Source organism: Jaculus jaculus, chromosome 5 (assembly GCF_020740685.1).
Source record: "Jaculus jaculus isolate mJacJac1 chromosome 5, mJacJac1.mat.Y.cur, whole genome shotgun sequence".
NCBI lineage: Eukaryota > Metazoa > Chordata > Mammalia > Rodentia > Dipodidae > Jaculus > Jaculus jaculus.
The window spans coordinates 74,163,572-74,183,909 of record NC_059106.1 but is presented as its reverse complement, the minus strand read 5'-3'; the positions used below and the strand labels follow the sequence as shown (position 1 = coordinate 74,183,909).

The 20,338-nt window shown below is 50.3% G+C and overlaps 1 protein-coding gene across 3 annotated transcripts; it reads right to left on the bottom strand.

The window, feature by feature from the left end:
- Nucleotides 1-531: 531 nt before the first annotated feature.
- Nucleotides 532-20,029, bottom strand: Mfsd2a (major facilitator superfamily domain containing 2A). 3 transcript variants are annotated; one of them, XM_004665291.2, is made up of 14 exons: nucleotides 19,827-20,027; nucleotides 18,174-18,308; nucleotides 15,093-15,217; nucleotides 7,511-7,649; nucleotides 7,314-7,392; nucleotides 6,444-6,595; nucleotides 5,904-5,994; nucleotides 5,658-5,779; nucleotides 5,364-5,447; nucleotides 4,142-4,225; nucleotides 3,937-4,049; nucleotides 2,498-2,641; nucleotides 2,227-2,403; nucleotides 532-1,005 (listed from the first exon to the last, which is right to left on the bottom strand). In XM_004665291.2, exons 1-14 carry the CDS (start codon nucleotides 19,917-19,919, stop codon nucleotides 942-944), a joined length of 1,602 nt encoding a protein of 533 aa, XP_004665348.1. In that variant the 5' UTR covers nucleotides 19,920-20,027; the 3' UTR covers nucleotides 532-941. The 3 variants fall into 3 exon arrangements, with proteins under 3 accessions (XP_004665348.1, XP_045006091.1, XP_045006092.1); XM_045150156.1 differs by having other exon boundaries at nucleotides 18,174-18,305; XM_045150157.1 differs by lacking the exon at nucleotides 2,227-2,403 and having other exon boundaries at nucleotides 19,827-20,029.
- Between the last annotated feature and the right edge of the window lie 309 nt (nucleotides 20,030-20,338).

Below are 20,338 nucleotides of genomic sequence, written 5' to 3'. Positions count from 1 at the left end.
GGGAATTGAGCCTTGAACCAGGGTCCTTAGGCTTCACAGGCAAGCGCTTAACCACTAAGCCATCTCTCCAGCCCTTTTTTTGGGGGGTGGAGGTTGAGGTAGGGTCTCACTCTAGCCCAGGCTGGCCTGGAATTCACCATGTAGTCTTAGGTTGGCCTCAAACTCACAGCGATCCTCTTACCTGGGCCTCCCAAGTGCTGGGATTACAGACGTGCGCCACCACGCCTGGCTCAGTCTCTCCTGGTTGTGTAACTTCAGCCACATCCTTTTCTACACCACAGCCTGATCGTATCTTTGAAACAGCCAGTCCCGCCTGATGTAATGGCTTCACAGGTTAAAGGAAAACAGCATCGAGTACATGCAAAACCTGCACACAATGCTTGGTACAGAATAGGTACTTAGTAAATGTTAGCCAAGGCTATAACCATACCCCCAGACACACTGTCTCCACCCAGTAATGCCTGTGACTTAAGACAGCCTGTTTACTGCGTGAGTCTTGCCACAGAGGAGGGCTCCACAAACAGTTGCGAATAGACACGTAACGAGGCAGCTCTATTTTCCAGCTTTTATGAAAATTAATAACATTAATAGCTCACAGACATATACATACACACATCACTATATACATAGTCATTAAGTTATTAATTAGTTTCTGTATAAAAAACGTTTCTACATTAGTGTTCCGGGCTAGGCCCCATCCGTCCTTGGCATATTCACAGTAGCGGCCCCAGGGCTTGGCCCCCGTGGGCAGGCAGGAAGGAGGCTGTGGCGCAGCAGCCCCACCATGAGCTGTCCTGGGCTGCTCACCCTCCAGTCCTTGGTCCCTGTCTGGGGCACCTGGAGGACAGCTGTTCAGTGCATGGGCAAACGAGTCCTGGTGCCTCATGTGACCTGGTCCCTCAGGCCATCTGCGTGGTGGCTTCTGGGTGATACAGCAGGCCCTAGAGGATGCTAGCCAATTCTGTGGAGTCCGTGTCGGAGCAGCCTGAGCTGCTGGCTTCGTCTCTGCAAGAGTCAGAGAAGACAGGCTGGATGAAGCCTCCTTACCCCGCCTCCATGGCCACCAGCCTACGGCCTCAGAAATCCTGGCCCTAGAGTCCCAGCCAGCTGGGAGACTCATCTACACCACAGGGTAGTTTGCTCACTCCCATGTCAGCCCAGAAAACCGGTGTTTGTGGTGCCTGCTGCGCACAGGTCACCGAAAACCCTCACTTCACTGTTTCGAGCTGGCTGACAGGTTGGTATGACTCTTCCTAGCCTACCCTCCTGGTTCTAGCTACACCTGAGGGGCCTCTACACCCAAGGGTAACAGAGTACAGATTGCAACCAGAAGGACGCAGGGCAGGGCTCAAAGCTCCACCCTCTTATCTACTGACTCCCCCTCTTCTTGGCTAAATCTCAGTTTCTTCATCTTCAGACTCCTCTTGTACCAGGAGTCATGAGTTCAAGGCCAGCCTCAGCTACATAGTAAGTGGGTTCAAGGCTAGCCTAGGTTAAGTGAGACCTATCTCAATGAAAATAAAGTGGGGGGAGGGGCTGGAGAGGTGGCTCAGCACTAAAGGCACTTGCCTGCAAAGCCTGATGGCCTGGGTTCAGTTCCCCAGTATCCCACGTAAAGCAAGATGCACAAAGTTGTGCATGCATCTGGAATTCATTTGCAATGGCAGGAGGCCCTGGCATGCCCCATACCCACTCTCTCTCTCTCTGTCTGCCTCTTTCTCACTGTTTCTCTCTCAAATAAATAAATTAAGACAGAAAAATTTCAGATGCACAGGGTTATAGGAAGACTATGGCGATCATGAAGGCACATTTGTAAGCTTAAGGTCCTTGGGGTAAGGAGCTTTTTAATTTAATTAATTTATTTATTGAGTAGGGTCTCACTGTAGTCTAGGCTAACCTGGAATTCACTATGTAGCCTCAGGCTGGCCTCGAACTCATGGTGATCCTCCTACCTCTGCCTCCTGAGTGCTGGGATTAAAGGCGTGCACCATCACACCCAGCGGGGTAAGAAGTTCTGTTTTTTTTCTACAACGATGCTGGTACCTGGCCGACACCTAATAAGTGTGTGGTGTTTGTGGAGTGAACACATGTGCAGGAGGTCAGGCTGACCGGTCAGCACAGTGCCTGACAGACATGTAGCTAAGTGTTGGAGCTGTCTGAACTTGGTCAGTCGAGGCGCAAGTTGGGTGCTGAGACTGGGTGAGTTATCCCCCCCTCCGCTCTCACCGCAGAGCTTGCAGAGCCTTTTTATTGTGTTGTCGCTTCTCCTCATCGATGGGATACAGTTTGAAGAGCAGCAAGCCCAGCAGGATGAGGGCGATGGGGACCATAGTCACCAGCATCTTCAAGGTAAACTGCACTTGCACCAGCTGGGAGCAGCCCTGCGTCTTGTACCCCACAAAGCTGTGGAAGCCCAGTGGGCAGAGGAGTGGTGAGGACGGGGTTCCCTGCAGCCCCGGCCCTACCCAACCTCACTCCAGCTCCCCACCCCACTCACTCGAGGCTGAGAGTGGAGATACCCAGCGAGACTCCAGAGGCAAACTTGGTGAAGAAGACATAGAAGGAAAAAAAGATGGGTTCAGTGCCAGAGGATTGGGGCTGCTTCAGGTGGAAGTCATCAATGACATCTGGCAGCATGGACCTGTGCAGAGTGAGTGGTAGCAGCCATGAGTGTCCCCTATGTAGCCACAAGGACCCCGCCAGCCCATGTGGCAGCTTTGTCAGTGAGCAACACTGGCCCTCTGGAAGTTTGCAGTGTTGTAATACACAGCTCAGTGAGGGAATAGCCCTCCATGGAAGGGAGTAAGAACAGGAGAGATGACCTGCATAGAACCCTTCCCAACTGGGGAGCTTTCTGCTTCACTTTCTTTCCCAAAATAAATCTTGTTTGCCTTTCAAAACAAACAAAAAGAGAATAGGGGGGCTAGAGAGATAGCTTAGTGGTTAAGGCATTTGCCTACAAAGCCTAAGGACCCATGTTTGACTCTCCAGATCCCATATAAGCCAGACACACAAAGGTGAGGCAAGCACAAGGTCACACATGCCCACTAGGTGGTGAAAGCATCTGGAGTTTGACTTCAGTGGCTGAGGCCCTGGCAGGCCAATTCTCCCTCTCCTTCTCTCTCTCAAAACAAACAAACAAGCATACAAAGGGTGTGGTGGCACACGCCTTTAACCCCAGCACTGGGGAGGCAGAGGTAGGAGGATCACTGTGAGCTCGAGGCCAGCCTGAGACTACTGTATGAGTTCCAGGTCAGCCTGGGCCAAAGTGAGACCCTACCTGGGGTGTGGGGAGGCGGAGGGGGAGAGGCCCAAAAAAAAAAATAATAAGCACCACCCATCAAGATGAGTTCCACTCCAGATGCTCCACCTGGGAAATGGGAGTGCAAGTTCAAGTTTAGCCCATATTTCTCACTGTAACTAGGTACTGCACAGTTCAAAACTTCTGGGCTGGAGAGATGGCTTAGTAGTTAAGGCGCCTGCCTGCAAAGTCTAAGGACCCAAGGTCAATTCCCCAGGACCCACGTAAAGCCAGATGCACAAGGGGGTGCATGCGTCTGGAGTTTATTTGCAGCAGCTAGTAGCAGGCTAGCATTCTGGCCCTTGATACACCCATTTTCTTTCTTTCTTTCTTTCTTTCTTTCTTTCTTTCTTTCTGTCTGTCTGTCTGTCTTTCTTTCTTTCTATCTATCTATCTATTTATCTTTCTATCTATCTGTATGTATGTATTCTGTATGTGTGTATACATGCTTCTCTCTCTCTTTCAAATAAATAAAAATAAAATATATTAAAAAAACCAAACTTCTATAATGGTATGGGTCAGACCCTCCCCATCCGGGACCCATAGGAAGCTGTGCGGGAAAAGCCCCTAGAAAACTCTCCACAGACGGAGGGCAAGGCTGGGGATCCACCCAAGGCGCCTGTATATACACCTACCAGGGAAGTAAGAAGGCTGCTGCTACGCTGATGCCGGCTGCTATGGCCACCACATATGTGACGATTAGGTTACTCTCTATGAGCGCCATCAAGATAAGGAAAGGCACTGCTGACTAGGAGGGACACAGGAAGACGGGTCAGCTGGCAGGATCTCATCAGTAAGCCCCCGACCCAACCCAGCTCCCACCCCTTGAGCCCCACTCACCGAAATTCCAACATATACAGCTCTCTTCTTGCCAAACTGGGTCAGGAACCACTGCCAGAAGGGAATGGTGAATGTGGCCGAGAGCTGTGGAGAGACAAGGGGGTGGGATTAGAGCCACAGAGTCCCTCCTGTCCTTCCCAGGTCCTCAAAGTTTCTCTCAGCTCTGCTGAGAGCAGCCACCTACATCATCTGCTCAGTAAGGAAGCTAACAGCTCCCAAGGGAGCCACAAATAAGCAGTCCTGGAGGTTTTTGCACCTTGAACACAAAGTTTTTTTTAAATATTTCATTAAGCAGGGTATGGTGGTAGACACCTTTAATCCTAGCACTTGGGAGGCAGAGGTAGGAAGATTGGTGTGAGCTCAAGGCCACCCTGAGACTACATAGTGAATTCCAGGTCAGATTGGACTAGAGCAAGACCCTACCTCAAAAAAAAAAAAAAAAACCTTACTTGTTTATTTATTTATGAAAGAGAAAGAATGGGCATGCCAAGGCCTCTAGTTACTGCAAATGGACTCCGGACACACAACCTAGCGCATCTGGCTTTACGTGGGTACTCAGGAATCGAACCAGGGTCCTTTGGCTTTGCCAGAAAGCACCTTAAGTGCTAAGCCATATCGCCAGATCCACAAACTTCCTTTTTTTTTTTTTTTTTTTTTTGAGGTAGGGTCTCACTTTAGCCCAGGCTAACCTGGAATTCACTATATATTCTCAGGGTGGCCTTGAAGTCACGGCAATCTTCCTTCCTCTGACTCCCAAGTGCGAGATTAAAGGTGTGCCGCGCTGTACAGGCCTTCCACTTTGAGCCAAGGTCTCTCACTGAACCTGGAGCTCACTGAATTTGTCAGGCTAGCTAGCCAGTAAGCCCTAGGGAACCTCCTGTCTCTACTTCCCCAGCATTGGGGGTGCCAGAGGCACGTGCCACCACAACCAGCTTTTATGTGGATGCTGGGGTTCCAACCTCTTGGGTCCAACCTCATACTTGTGTGCCAAGCACTTCATGGATGTAGCCATCTCCCAGCCCTCCACAAAGTTCTCGGCATGCCTGTCTGTGCCATGGCTGAGCTCTCTAGACATTAGATCCGAGACCCTTCTTTCATCGTCCTCACTAAGCATTTGTCTAGCCCAGCGAAATATTTGAGGAGCCTCCCTCGCCCCTTCATGACTATGGACTAGCCTGGGGCAGCCTCTGCTCCATCAGCCCATGTCTAGCACCACGCTTACCATGATGGCCAGGAGTAGATTCTGGAACTCATTGCGGAAGCCCAAGGTGTAGGTGCAAAACAAGGCAAAGTTGCCCTCCACCAGCTGAGGGACGGGGTGGGGAAAAAAGACAAGGACATGAGAGGAAGGAGTGACCCTAGAAGGAAGCTACCAGAGCAGATTCCCCATACTCCAGAGACCTGTACTCGCCTGGCCTCTTTTCCATCCATTCCTCAGCTTCACCACAGCCTGACTCCTCTCAAACCCCACTGCCATTTTGTACCCCCTTGGTGAGTGCATCAGGCCCCCACTCACCATGAAAGCCAGAGAGGTGAAAAGGAAGCCGGTGATGAGCTTGACGTATGGACCGTGGCTCATGACCAGTCGGAGGCCCTGGAAGAAGGGCATCGATTCAGCCTGCTGGGCTTCATAGGGTTCTGAGGAGGAGAGAGCGTCGTGAGGAGGGAGTAGCAGCCCCTCTCAGAGCCCAAGGACCAGGCCCAAAGACAGAGCGCCATCCCGGGCGGGAGCTGTCCGTACTCTTCCCAGAACCCTCCTCACCTCTCTGTTCCCGCACGCCTAGGGTCAGGATGACAGCACAGATGACATAGATGGAGGCAATGACCCCTGCTGCCAGCAGATATGCATTTTGCTGTGACACACGGAGACACAGTCAGTCCGATCTCATCCCAACATCCCCACTCCGCGATCTCCAGCCAGGACCTTCTCCCGTAGGGGCCTCTCTCTCTCCAGCTGTGAACCAGGAGGGTCATCCTGGGCCTGCTGTTGCTTCCCAAGACCAGGCCAGGTTTGGGAGTACAGCCCGGTAACGAGCAAGGCTGTGGGATGTACTTGCCCACAGTTCAAGTGTTCCCCTCATTCTCTGCAATGCACTAGCTTTAGGACCCCGGGGAAATGATTTTGGCCTCTCCGGACTTTAGTTTTCTTATCCATGAAGAGGGCGTAACGGATACACTAGCAAGTGATGTCTATCAGATACACGACAACGGATAAACACTAGTTATTTTTACTACTTTTAGGATGACTGCAAAGCACTCCAATGTTCTTCCCTCCAAATCCGTGCCTTGCCAGGAGCCTCACCGTTTCTTTGAGTGAGGCAGTGCTGTGTGTGTGATTGCCATTTTCCGAGGCCACTGCAGAGCCATTCTGGAGACAAGGCGATTTGGCTTGGCCCACGATTTGCCCTTGAATTGCTGTGCCTAGCACTGTGCCCAGCACCTCCACAGTCATCCCTGGACAGTGAGAAGAAGGTCTTTTTTGGAGGAGCCTCATGGCTTGTGAGCCCAGGGAAGAAGTCAGCTGGATGGGATTCTAGCTTCTAGCTCCAGGTATGGTGGGTACAAAGGGCAGGGCAGGGCAGATGACACCCTGGCCTACACTCATGGCCTTGCTCTATGGGACCCTCAGGTTAGGGTCTCACTTGAGCAATAAGGGGGTTGAGTTTTTTTTCTTTTTCAGAAGGTTTCATGCAGTGGGGATGTAGTAAAGTGGTTAAGCCTGCAGGAGGCTCTGGGTTCAATTCCCAGCATCCCTAAAAACTAAACAAGGGCTGAAGAGATGGCTTGGTGGTTAGGGTGCTTGCCTGCAAAGCCTTAGGACCTCGGCTCGATTCCCCAGGACCCACGTAAGCCAGATGCACATGATGGTACATGCATCTAGAGTTTGTCTGCAGTGGCTGGAGGCCCTGGTGTGCACATCCTTTCTCTCTCTCTCTTCCTCTGCCTTGTTCTGTCTCTCTCTCTCTCTCTCTCTCAAATAAATAAATAAAAATAAAAATGTTAAAAAAAAAAACTAAACAAAACAAACAAACAAAAAACCTGGTGGCTTCACACTCATGCTCAAGAGTAAAGCAAAGAGCTGGGCCCACAGGGACAAAGTATGGCAGGAGGGTTTGGTAGCAGAGAGGCCCAGGGTCCCCTGTGGGGTCAGGTGAGATGGGGAGAGACTTACGGTAGGCAGTGGCAGAGTCTCTCTCACTCTGCTCAGTGCTGATGAACATGGTGAGCGCTGAATAGGGAACATGGAAACACTGGCATGGAAGAGAGGCAGTTGACCAGTTAAGATAGATGGACAGACAGATATAGAAGCCCCAGGGACTGCCCTCGCCCCTGCCCTCACAGATACCCAGGGGAGCAGCCCACACTCACCGTGACCAGGGATTCAAAGAGGCAGTAGAAAAGCAGGTACCAAAGGAACCGCTGGGATCTTTCCATTCCCTCTGGGAAGTCAGGCACGAACCAGATGAGGAAGTAGGCCAAGATGGCCAGGGGCGTGGAGAAGATGATCCTGAGGAAGGGGAGGGTCTGAGCAAAGGCTGGAGAACCCCACAGCCAGGACCATCTAAAGGTCAGCTCTGCTCCACAGCATATCCCTCCTCTGAGCCCCAATCCTCTCCCCAAGGCCTCTGGGAAAAGATTGATGGCTAAGCCTAAAAGGACTGACTGGGGCTGAAGTCCTGAACAAGGAGTGTGAGAAGATGAGATGCTGAGACTCATCCATAGCTCCCCAGGAGCAAACACTCTAGGGCTGGGGAAGGACCTGAGAATGAAGGCCAGGGCCTCCATAGGCAGGAAGACTCCTGTCTCTCTATGTGCACACACATCATTTGCATACACACAGGAAAGCTGTAGTGGAGTAAGACAGACCAAATCCAGGTGAAAGAGTCCTCACTGGAGGACTGAGCCTAGTCACAGAACCCTGAGGAGGGGAAGATGTCCACATGTGAGTCCCAGCTATCACAATTCCTCAGGATGGATTGACTGATCACTGACCATATCAGTACAGAAAAGCAGTAGAAGGCAAATGTTAAAAGAAAGGCCTGAGGGGCTGGAGAGATGGCTTAGTGGTTAAGCGCTTGCCTGTGAAGCCTAAGGACCGCAGTTTGAGGCTCGGTTCCCCAGGTCCCACGTTAGCCAGATGCACAAGGGGGCGCACGCGTCTGGAGTTCGTTTGCAGAGGCTGGAAGCCCTGGCGCGCCCATTCTCTCTCACTCCCTCTATCTGTCTTTCTCTCTGTGTCTGTCACTCTCAAATAAATAAATTAAAAATTTAAAAAAAAAAAAAAAGGCCTGAGGATAGAGAGATGTCTTAGCAGTTAAGAAACTTGCCTACAGGGCTGGAGAGATGGCTTAGCGGTTAAGGCATTTGTCTGCAAAGCCAAAGGATCCAGGTTCGACTCTCCAGGACCCACGTATGCCAGATGCACAAGGGGCGCATACATCTGGAGTTCGTTTGCAGAGGCTAGAGGCCCTGGCACACCCATTCTCTCTCTCCCTCTCTTTCTCCCTTTTTCTCACTCTCAAATAAATAAATAAATAGAAATATATTAAAGAAACTTGCCTACAAAGCCTAAGGATCCAGGTTCAGTTCCTCAGTATCCATGTAAGCCAGATGCACGTGGTGGCACATGTGTCTGGAGTTCACCTGTAGTAGCTACAGGCCCTGGCATGCTCATTTTCCCTCTTATTCTCTCTCTCACATAACTAAATAAGTAAAAAAATAAAAAATTAAAAAATAAAAAAAAAATTTTCAAAAAAAGAAAGCCTTGGGCTGGAGAGATGGTTTAGTGGTTAAGGCACTTGCCTAGAAATACTAAGGACCCAGATTTCACTCCCCAGAACACACATAAGCCAGATGCACAAGGTGACACATGCACACAGGTGTCACATGCACACATGGTGGTGCATGCATCTGGAGTTCGTTAGCAGTGGCTAAGGCCCTGGCATGCCAATTCTCTTTCACACACTCTCATATAAAGGAAAAAAAAATTAAAGAGAAAGCCTTATGAATTAGACATTTGGGATCCAATTATGGGTCTACTGTTAAGTATAAAAACTTAATCTTAGGGCTGAGGAAATGGCTTAGCTGTTAAAATATTTAGGCCTGCAAAGCCTAAGAAGCCTAGTTCAATTCCCCAGGACCCACCTAGGTCACATACACAAAGAGGCGCATATGTCTGGAGTTCACTTGCAGTGGCTGGAGGTCCTGGCATGCCCATTCTCTATCTGCCTCTTCCCAACCCCTCAAATAAATAAATAATAAAAAATTTTAAACTTAATCTTAGCCAGGCATGGAGGCACACGCCTTTAATTCCAGCACTTGGAGGCAGAGGAAGAGGATCACTGTGAGTTAGACACCACCCTGAGACTACATAGTGAATTCCAGGTTAGCCAGGACTAGAGTGAGACCCTACCTCGGATAAAGTAAAAATGAAAATAAAAAAACTTGATCTTAGGCCAGGTGTGGTGGCAAATGTCTTTAATCCCAGCACAGGGGAGGCAGAGGTAGGAGGATCGCCATGCATTCAAGGCCACTTAATTCCAAGTCAGCCTGGGCTAAAGACCCTACCTCAAAGAAAAAAAGAAAACAAAAACAAAAGCAAAACTTAATCTTGGCCAAGTTATTTAACTTCTATGAGGCTCATTTCCTTGTGTATAAAATGAGAACAGAAAGCAAGCAGTATGTGGCCTCTGTTCAACATCCACCCAAAGACTTAGGAAGTGTCAAGTGTCAGTTATACGCAGGCTGTTGTTCTAGTTGCTAAGGATGCAGCGGTGCACAAAACATCACTGTCCTTATAGAGCTTGCATTCTAGTTGGTAAACACACACGCTTTAAAATTACAGGGAGTTGGGCATGGTGGCGCATGCCTTTAATCCCATCACTTGGGATGCAGAGGTAGGAGGATTGCTATGACTTTGAGGACACCCGGAGACTATATAGTGAATTTCAGGTCAGCCTGGGCTACAGTGAGACCTTACCTCAAAAAACAAAAACAAAAACAAAAAACCTAAAAAGAGAAAAAAAAAAATTACAGGGGCCTAGAAAGCTGGGCATGCTGTAATCCCAGCACTCAGGAGAAAGAGGAATGAAGATCATGAGTTCAAGGCCAGCTTGAGCTCCATAGTGAGACCTGTCTTAAAAAATATATATACAAGGGCTGGAAAGATGGCTTAGCAGTTAAGTGCTGGCTTGTGAAGCCTAAGTACCACGGTTCGAGGCTCGATTCCCCAGAACCCACGTTAGCCAGATGTACAAGGAGGCACACACATCTGGAGTTCGTTTGCAGTGGCTGGAGGCCCTGGAATGCCCATTCTCTCTTTCTTTCTCTCTGCCTCTTTCTCTCTCTGTCTGTTGCTCTCAAATAAATAAAAATGAACCAAAAAAATTTTATATATATATATATATATATATATATATATATATATAATTTAATTTATATATATATATATATATGGCAGGGGGCTGGAATATGGCTCAGCAGTTAAAGGTGCTTGCTTGCAAAGCCTGCTGGCCTAGATTTAATTCTCAAGCCACCCACACACTGGCATATGTAGCAGTAAAGACCCTAGTATGCCAATATATACACATACACAAATAAAGTTTTTAAAAATTTTAAAAGTGCTGAGGAGTTGACTAAGTGAGGCCTAGAGAAATGGCTCAGTGGTTAAAGGCACTTACTTGTAAAGCCTGATGGCCTGGGCTTAATTTCCCAGTACCCACATAAAATCAGATGCACAGAGTGGTGCATGCATCTGGAGTCTGTCTGTGGGAGCAAGAGGAGCTAGCACACCCATATATATATATATTTTTCTCTCTCTCTCTTTTCTTACAAATAAATAAATTATTTTTAAAAAACAAAAAAAAAATAAACAAAACACTATTTTCTTTTTAAACACCAAACAATGGCTGAGCCAGGTATGGCATGTCTATAAAGCAAGCTAGGGGCTGGAGGTGGCTCAGCAAGTAGGTATGCTTCCCAGCTAAGCATGAGGGCTAGAGACTTCCTGAGTTCAACTCACTAAACACATAAACAGCTGAGTGCGACCACAGGTCCGTAACCCCAGTCCTGAGGGAAGGATAGATCAGATAGTTTCTGGGGCTTGTTAACATGGTAAGCTCCGGAATTTGAGACTTCATCTCAAGGAAGCATGCAGATGAGTGCCGTAGGAGGACACACAAGGCTCACTTCTGGCCTCTGCATACATGGGCATATGGTGTATGCACCTGTACACACATACACACGACACACATACTACACACATGCAAAAAAATGAAAAGCAGGGCCAGGTGTGGTGGCACACAACTTTAGTCCTAGCACTCAGGGGGCAGAGGATAGGAAGATTGCTGTGAGTTCAAGGACAGCCTGAGACTACATAGTGAATTCCAGGTTAGCCTGGGTAATGGTGAGACCCTACCTCAAACAACCAAAAAATAAAAATAAAAAGCAGGGGTTTGGAGAGATGGTTCATGGTTAAGGCACTTGCCTGCAAAGCCTAACAACCTGGGTTTGATTCCCTAGTGCCCATGTAAAGCCATATGCACAAAGTGGCACATGTGTCTGGAGTTCACTTAGTAGCTCAAGGCTCTGGTACACACCCACTCCCTCTCTCAATCTCCCTCTCACACTCACTCTTGCTCTCTTTCCCCCTCTCTCTCCTTGCAAATAAATAAAATTAAAATTAACAGCAGGCTAGAGGTAGATACTCTGGAGGCACAGGCAGGAAGATCAGGAGTTTGAGGCCAGCATGGGTTACATGAACCCTTGTCTCAAAAAAAAATGTGGGGGGGGGGGCTGGGGAGCTATGAAGATGGCTCAGTGGTTAAAGGTGCTTTCTTATAAAGCTTGCTGGCCTGGGTGTGATTCCCCAGTACCCACATAAAGCCAGACACACAGTGGCACATGTATCTGGACTTTGTTTACAGCAACAAGAGGCCATGGCACAGCCATACTCCACACTCTATCGCTCCTCAAAAATAAATCAAAATACGAAAACAACATTGGGTGAGGATGTCGTGTGCTTGTCTAGCATGTGCAGGGCCCTGGGCTTGATACTGGAAAAAGTGGATAAGTGGCATGGGGAAAAGAAAGCAGGCTAGAGGGAATGAGAAGTGAGAAGAGGAACGCAGTTCTCAGCTGCACTCCAAAGAATTGAATGAAGTCAGGGTCAGCCTTGCAGATGTCTGAGGCAAGAGTGGCTGGAACAGTCAGTGCAAAGGTCCTCAGGCAAGAGTGTGCCTGGCAGGCCTGCGGAACGCCAGGGCCCATGGGGCTGGAGTACAATGATTAAGGGAGATGGAATTAGACAACGCAGAGAAATGGGACACCTCACAGGCCGCTGTAAGGACTCTGGCTCTACTTCACAGGGTTGAAGTAGGCTTGACACTTGAAGAAGCTGATAGGAAAATGTTGAACAGGGCTTCTAACATTAAGTGTTTGCTGTGATCACATATAAAACTCAGCAAGAGAGGTAGCCTGCGGGAAGCACGACGGGGCCGGGGGTTGCTGCGGAGGGGGCTGGGACTCAACCTCGGGTGTAGCCTGCAGCGGCTCAGCCTTCCTTGTGACCCTGTTGATAGGGTCTCACAGGTGACAGGGGACATTGAAGGAAAAGACTGCTGCCCCAAGGCCTGGAAGGAAAGGGGGGCACAGGGCTAACAGCTAAACAAACCTCGACGGGGCCAGCCATTTCTTACACTGAAAGCCTCTTCTCACACTTCAACAGTGGTGTAGGGGCCCCAGGGCTTGAGGAGGGCCATCACTGTGGTTGGCACAGCCGGGGATGTCATGTAGACAGGGCTACACAGCACATGAGCCGTTTAGCGTGTGCTCTGACATGCACACAGACACCTGCCCCACGGACAGCAGCCTGGAGGTTCCCCCCGCAACTTTCCCAAAGCGGCCGCCACACCTACCCAGCACGCCCTCAGATCTCCCTCCCGCTAGTAAGACTGCTGCCCGTCCTCTTCCACCCTCCACGTGTCTCCCCGAGAACAGGGCTCCTCCTCAGCCTTCCTCAAACCCGCAGCCTTCCTCAAACACTCCCGTCTCCGCTCTAGGCAGCTGAACAGTGCTGCCAGTCCAGGAACCCAGTGTGACTGGGAGTAACCTAGGGCTGCTATGCATCAGGCAGCCGCCTCCCATTGGCTGGGCCTCATGAGGAGATGTGGCAGCAGGGCCCCGCCCTCCACTGGCTGCCAGGAGGCCGGCACGGGGCCAAGTCTCACTAGCTGGTGGCACTCAAGGAACCCTGAGCAGCTTGCCCAGGTAAGGCAGGCTCTCCTGCCCACCCTCCCCCAACCCCCTGAGCCCTGAAGCCTGGATCAAAGGTTCCAACCTGGGCCTTTGCCAGGGGCTGGCAGGATTGGGGTGGGTGGGGGGCCTCGTGGGAAAGGAAGCTGTAGGGGTGCGGGAGCTACTGGAAGAGCTTTGAAGGCCGGAGACCAGGTATGGGCGCCCCTGGGGCAGGAAGGCGCCCACTTAAGCTTGGATGGGCTGGAGATGAAAGGGGTATGCCCCCCCAACCCCCTGAAGCAGGATGTCCTGGAGGGAACCAGAGCCCCGGCTTGGCCTGTCTTGTGTGTCTCCCTCTCTGATTGATCTATGACAACTGCCCACCCCCCCAAACCTTGCCCCACAGCCTGAGGCTGAATAACTTAGGCTTTGCATCATCCAAGACATGAAGAGATTAAGAATCTGCAGCCCCATTCCTAGTAATGCCCCCTACTCTGGCCCTACCAAGAACCACCCAGAAGAAATGCTAAATTGTATTTCTTGGCTACTGAGCCCTGCGTGCTTTACATATTAAAATCCTCATCATGGGAAAAAAAAAAAAAAAGCCTCATCATGGGCCTGGCATAGCAGTTAAGGCAGTTGCCTTCGAAGCCAAAGACCCAGGTTCAATTCCCTTGGACCCACATAAGCCGGATGCACAAGGTGGTGCATGTGTCTGGAGTTCGTTTACAGTGACTGAAGGCCCTAGCACGCCCATTCTCTTTCTCTCTCCCTCTCTCTTGCTCTCAAATAGATAAAATTTAAAAAAAAAAAAAAAAGCTGGGCATGGTAGTGCATGCCTTTAAAATCCTAGCACTTGGAAGGCAGAGGAAGGAGGACTGCCATGAGTTTGAGGCCACCCTTACACTATACAGTGAATTCCAGGTCAGCCTGGGTTGAGACCCTACCTTGAAAAACCAAAAATAGGGCTGGAGAGATGGCTTAGCGGTTAGGTGCTTGCCTGTGAAGCCTAAGGACCCCGGTTCAAGGCTTGGTTCCCCAGGTCCCACGTTAGCCAGATGCACAAGGGGGCGCACGCGTCTGGAGTTCGTTTGCAGAGGCTGGAAGCCCTGGCGCGCCCATTCTCTCTCTCCCCCTCTATCTGTCTTTCTCTCTGTGTCTGTCGCTCTCAAATAAATAAATAAAAAATTAAAAAAAAAAAAAGAAAAACCAAAAATAAATAAATTAATTAATTAAAATAAAATAAAATAATTAAAATCCTCATCATGACCCTGTGACAAGTTCCACATCTCCATTTTACTTAAAGTTCAAACATGGTAAGTAACCTGCTCAGGATTACACGGTTGTTAAATCAGTGAGAAGAGCGTTCAAACACCGACCGGCTGGCTGAAGAGCAATCTCTCTGTTGTTCTGAAGACCTGTCTCTGTTGCTATGGAAGTGGTGAGTGGGAGAAGTTAGGATTCTAACTTCACCAAGGAGAGTGAGTGGACCTCGAGGAACCAGAAGACCCCAGCTGAGGGAAAGGTACCAAGTCTAGCACTTTGGCCAGCCTGGGAATAAGCTGCCTAAGGGTCCCATTGCCTGTGTCTGAAGCAGTTGAGGTTCAACACCCTTGGCCTTTTACACTCTCCCTTCTTCCTCAACCACGGCCCCAGCCCAGCCCAGCCCCACCTGCCTGTGACAAGAGACCAAGGGGCAGACAGATATTCTACTCACCAGGGCATGAGGCGGCCCAGACGGGTCCAGGAGGATTTGCTGATGCAGAAGCCCACCAGAGGGTCAGTGAAGGCATCCCAGGCTCGGCCCACAAAAAGAATGATGGAGGCAAAAAAAGGGTCCACCTGACACAGGGAAGAGACGGAAGACATCACCACATCATTCACCTCAGCAAGGGCTCCCTCCCTGTGGCAGCCGGGCCTTTGAGACCCTATTCTGTTCCCACTTGGACCTTAAGCATCTTCATTATTTTTTTTTTTTTTGCCTTTAAAAAAAAATCCTTTTTTTTTTTTTTGTTTGTTTTGTGTTTTTCTTTTTTTGAGGTAGGGTCTTATTCTAGCCCAGGATGACCTGGAATTCAGTATGTAGTCCCAGGGTGGCCTTGAACTCACAGCAATCTTGATCCCCCTACCTCAGTGCTGAGATTAAAGGTGTGCACCACTATGCCAGGCAAAAATTTCTATTATCTATTTGTGTGTACGCATAGGCATGGGCACATCTAAAGGTCAGAGGACAACTTTAAGGTGTCTGTGCGCCACCTTCTTTGAGACAGGGTCTCTTGCTACTGCAAACAATCTGCCAGAATGCAAATGAATGTCAGACTAGCTGGTTCAAGAGCTTCTGGATTCTCCTGGCTCCACCTCCCATTGTTGTAGGTGCCTTGGGATCACAGTTGCATGTGCTACTTTGCATCTGCATTGACCCAATGCTGAGGAATTGAACCTGGACAGCCAGGCTTTCAAGCAAGCAGCTTTAACGACTGTATCTTCTCCCCAGTCCTACCCTGGCCTTCCTAGTGACAACACAAAAGTCTTGGGTTCAATTCCTTCCATCTAGTGGAAAAACAATAACAGTGCAGATATGTTAGAAGCTTTCCTGGGTCTCTTTCCCCTCCTCTGCCACCCCTGAAAACATCCCATCATTCACTCATTCTTTTTTTTTTTTTTCTCACTATAGCCCAAGCTGACATAGAATTCACTTTGTCATCTCAGGCTGGCCTCCAACTCATTGGGATCCTTCTAATCTCAGCCTCTTAAATGCTGGGATAAAAGGTGCATGCTACCATGCTTGGCTTTCTATTGATTTATTTGTTTAGGGGTTGAGGGGAACACCTCATCAAATAGAATGAATCCAGAATCATTCCCTGCTTTCCTTCTAAAGGCCCTAAGCCCCTAACCACCTAATCAGAGCTAGCATTCTCTTGGAAACCACACTGAGTCTCAGTTTCCCCACCTGTATAATGGAAGTTGTAGTCTCTGTCTTATGGGATCAAGTTCTATCTCGGTTGAAGAGGGTATATGTACACTCTTTTTCTTTTCTATTTTTCTCTTCGGTGATAGCATCACATTTTACCCCTGGCTGGCCCAGAACTCACTATGTAGACCAGTCTAGCAATCTACCTGCTTCTGCCTCCCTAGTGGTGGGATTACCACTGCACTCAGCCCTATAGATTGTATGTGTGGCATGGTGTGCATGTTTGAGTGTGTTGTATATGTGCAGATGTGCACACATGTGCATGCATAGTCTACAGATTTTTTTAAATATATATAGATTTTTTTATTTAAGAGAGAAAGAGGGAGAGAGAGAGGATGGGCATGCCAGAGCATCCAGCCACTGCAAACAAACTCCAGATGCGTGCGCCCCCTTGTGCACCTGGCTTATGTGGGTCCTGGAGAATAGAACCAGGATCCTTTGGCTAAGCCATCTCTCCAGCCCCTACAGATTTTTTAAAATTTATTTTTATTGACAATTTCCATAATTGTAAACAATATCCCATGGTAATGCCCTCCCTCCTCCCTGCAGATTTTTTTTTTAAAGTGGCCTGTCTCAACCTACTCCTCTTCCAAACAGTCCAGGTTCTAAATACAGATTCTCTTGCCTCATCTTCATTCATCAAAGCCCTGAGTTTCTTGTTTGTTTGGTTTTTTTTGTGTGCCAGGGCCTGTAGCCACTGCAATCAAACTCCAGATCCGTGTGACACCTTGTGCACATGTGTGACCTTATGTACATGTGTCACCTTGTGTGTCCTGCTTTCATGGGTTCTGGGTAGTTGAACCTGAGTCCTTAAGCTTTGCAGGCAAGCACCTAAGCCATCTCTCCAACTCAAAGCCCTGCTTTTTTGTTAAGTTTTTGAGACAGGATTCCAGGCTAGCCTTAAACTCTGGGTCCTGTGATCCCCAGTGCTGGGATCACAGACATGTCCGCCACACCCAGCTGTCTAACCCTGCTCTTGCTATGGCTCTGGAAAGCTAGCAGTCTTCACACACAGTGATGTCCCCAATGTGACCCCCACCCAGCGCTGACATTCACTGCAACCTAGCTCTATACTTTAAGTGGAGTTCCTTCTGTTTACCCTACCACCATGAGAATTAGCCAAAAGCTAGCTGCTGAATGAAGTCGTCTGTCTTTTCTGGGGTTCTGTGTTCCACACCTGCAAGTGGATACAACTAAGATGCCCTACTTGCCCAGTCAGATGCTACCCAGAAAAACAGCCAATAAGGGCACCCTGGTAGCCATGGCTATTCAGTCTCCCACTCGTCTATCCAGACAGGGCAAATTCTCAGGATGCCAGGCTGCTGGCCAAGGTTTCTCAAAGCACACAGTAGCACTGCTTCATCCCTCTCTGTCAAAGACCCTGAGCACTGGGGCACCCTTCTGCCCCACCACTCTTCAGGTGAAGGTGAGATATAGCTCCTCTACCACCCTGGCACCATCTACTACCCCTGAGCCAAGCCAGCTGACTGTCTTCCAGCCAGGGACATGGTGTGCCAGTCTCTTCTAAGAACAACGTCACCAATGAGTCCCATTCTCCCTCACAGCGACTGCCTACCCCTCCAGGCTCTATTGCTCCTGCCAGGCAAGGAGGAGTTGCCAGCTAGCTGTGATTCCTGGGGCAGACAGACTCCCTTACTGGACACTTTCTAAAGTCTTATTCTTCATCCACTGTGAGTGTGACAGGAAGCCAAGTAGGGAGTTCTGGTTCTGTTTCATCAACAGGAGAACTGAGTGAACCTACCCAGAGATGCCTAGTTTTTCCCATTTGCAGATGCCCAGCGAGCACTGGAGGGTTCAGCCACTCACCTGAGCCACTTCCAACAAGTAGATCTGTAGGAAGAACCCCAGGGCACAGCCTGTCACCTGGTAGGGGGCCCCACCAACTGCATAGCAAAGCTTGTTACAAATTGACAACTGTTGTTTCTTCTTCTTTGGTTCCTTCTGGGAAAAGGAGGAAAGAATGAAAAAAAAAAAGGCCCAAGATCTTGGTTTCCATTCTAGAAGTTTCCAGAGGCAAGACCATCCCTCCAGCCAACTCCTCCAGGAAGAACACCTTTGCCTTGCCCTGTTCCCATCTAGGGAAATCCCACTTCCCATAAAAAACAGAAAGGTGTTCTGTGTTCTGAGGAACCTGGAAAAAAAAAGATAATCCAAACTACAGAGGAAGTTGCCCCAAAACCACTCAGTCGCCCACCCAGACTCTGAGGAAACTTATCGGGCCCTCCATCTTTAAAGAACTTCTTCCAAGGCCTCAGTGCATGCTGCTCTCCAAGTCACAGTGGGGCAGCATGTTCCAGCTGTGGACCTGTCCCCACCCGGCACCAGCTGCCACAACCTGAAAATCCTCTTGCTGCCAAGAGCCCAGCCCAGGCTCCCGCGCTGGCGCAGAGGCCATGATCCACCTGCCTATGGGGTGAGAGCTCTAGAGAGCTGTAGGGCCCCGGCCGGCTGCGGACACAGCTGTTCTTTCCATCTGTCCCAGAGCTCCTGGATCCCTGTAGGCAATCGGGAGCTCCGGGCAAACCCATGAGCAGTCCTACCCTCCAACACACACACACACACACACACACACACACACACACACACACTCTTCCCCCCCCCCTCACACACACACACACACACCCTTCCGGCTCCTAGGGGACCTTCAAGAGGGGTGGGAAGGGCTCCAGGTGCAGGGGACCGGGCCCTCTCCGGGTGGGGCACTAGGGAGGTTAGGGTTGCTCGGGGAAGGTAAAGATTACTCATACACGGTAACTGCATAATTGCTCACTCGCTCCTTCCAAGGATCAGTTAATAAAATTAAAAGGAAAAGGCGGGCACCTCCCAAGCACATATCTTCCTGGGGCCGCATGGTTTCATTGGGTCATTAAATAGGTCCACCGGGTTGGGGCCTGGGCCGAGAAGAGGGTCTTGGTGCACACGAACACTCACACACAAATGCGGCTTGCGGGATGCGGCTCCTTTAAGAGCAGAGCCCTTGTTCTTATGAATGAACTTGAGTGGCCCTCCTCAGAGTTGAGGCGTGAGGGTAGGCGGTGGGGGTGGGGGGGCCCGTGGGTGAGAGATGGGGCACTAAGGAGGTCCTCAGGTTTCTGGGGTCTCTCCAGATTCTGGGGAGGGGGCGTTAAAGCACAGCCGCTCGGAACACAAGAACCTAAGGCAGGACTAGACAGAGCCCCGCACCACGTGGAGCTGAGCTGCCGGCGGGACCGAGAGTGTGGGGGTGTGGGGTGAGCAAAGCGGGGCGAGCGCGCAGACAGACCTCCATCACTCACCGGCCCCCGAAGCACTCCCCCCCCCCCCATACACACCTCACCTCATCCCCCCCCATTTCTCTCCGGCTCCCACCTCTGTCCCCTGCTGCCCCAAGTGTCCCAGGACCAGGCCTAACCTCCGACGCCCCCTTGCCTCCATCTCGGCCTGCCCTCCATCCTTTGCCTTCCAGTGCTAGATCCTCACCTTCCCCTGGGCAGGACGTTCACCCGCCTGGAGGATGCCGGTGGGCAGCAGCCCGGCCGCGGAGCCGCTCTCGGCGCCCTCTCCTTTGGCCATGACCCGCGGGCCACGCCGTCCTGGTCCCGGATGCTCCTCGGCTCCGCCGGCTCCCACTCTCTCAAGATCCCGGCTCCGGTCGCCCGGCACTTAGCAAACCCGGGACTCGGACGAAGAAAAGTCCCTAGCACGCCCCCACCGCGCCTCTTAAAGGTCCGACCCGGCCCTCTTATTTCCGACCAATCACTGAGCGCCGCTGCTCCGCCTCCAGCCAATCACTGCACTCACCTGCCCTCCCGCCTTCCTCACTCGCCCAGCGGAGCCGTGAGACTGAGCCACGTTCCCAAAGCCCTGACACCCGCATCCTGCTTCGTGTGCTCCTCGCCACCTAACCTAGAGAAGGCTACGAAAGCCCACCTGAATCACCCGAGAAAACTGAGACCCAAGGCTGAAAGTGATCTGCCCGAGGGCCCCCAGAG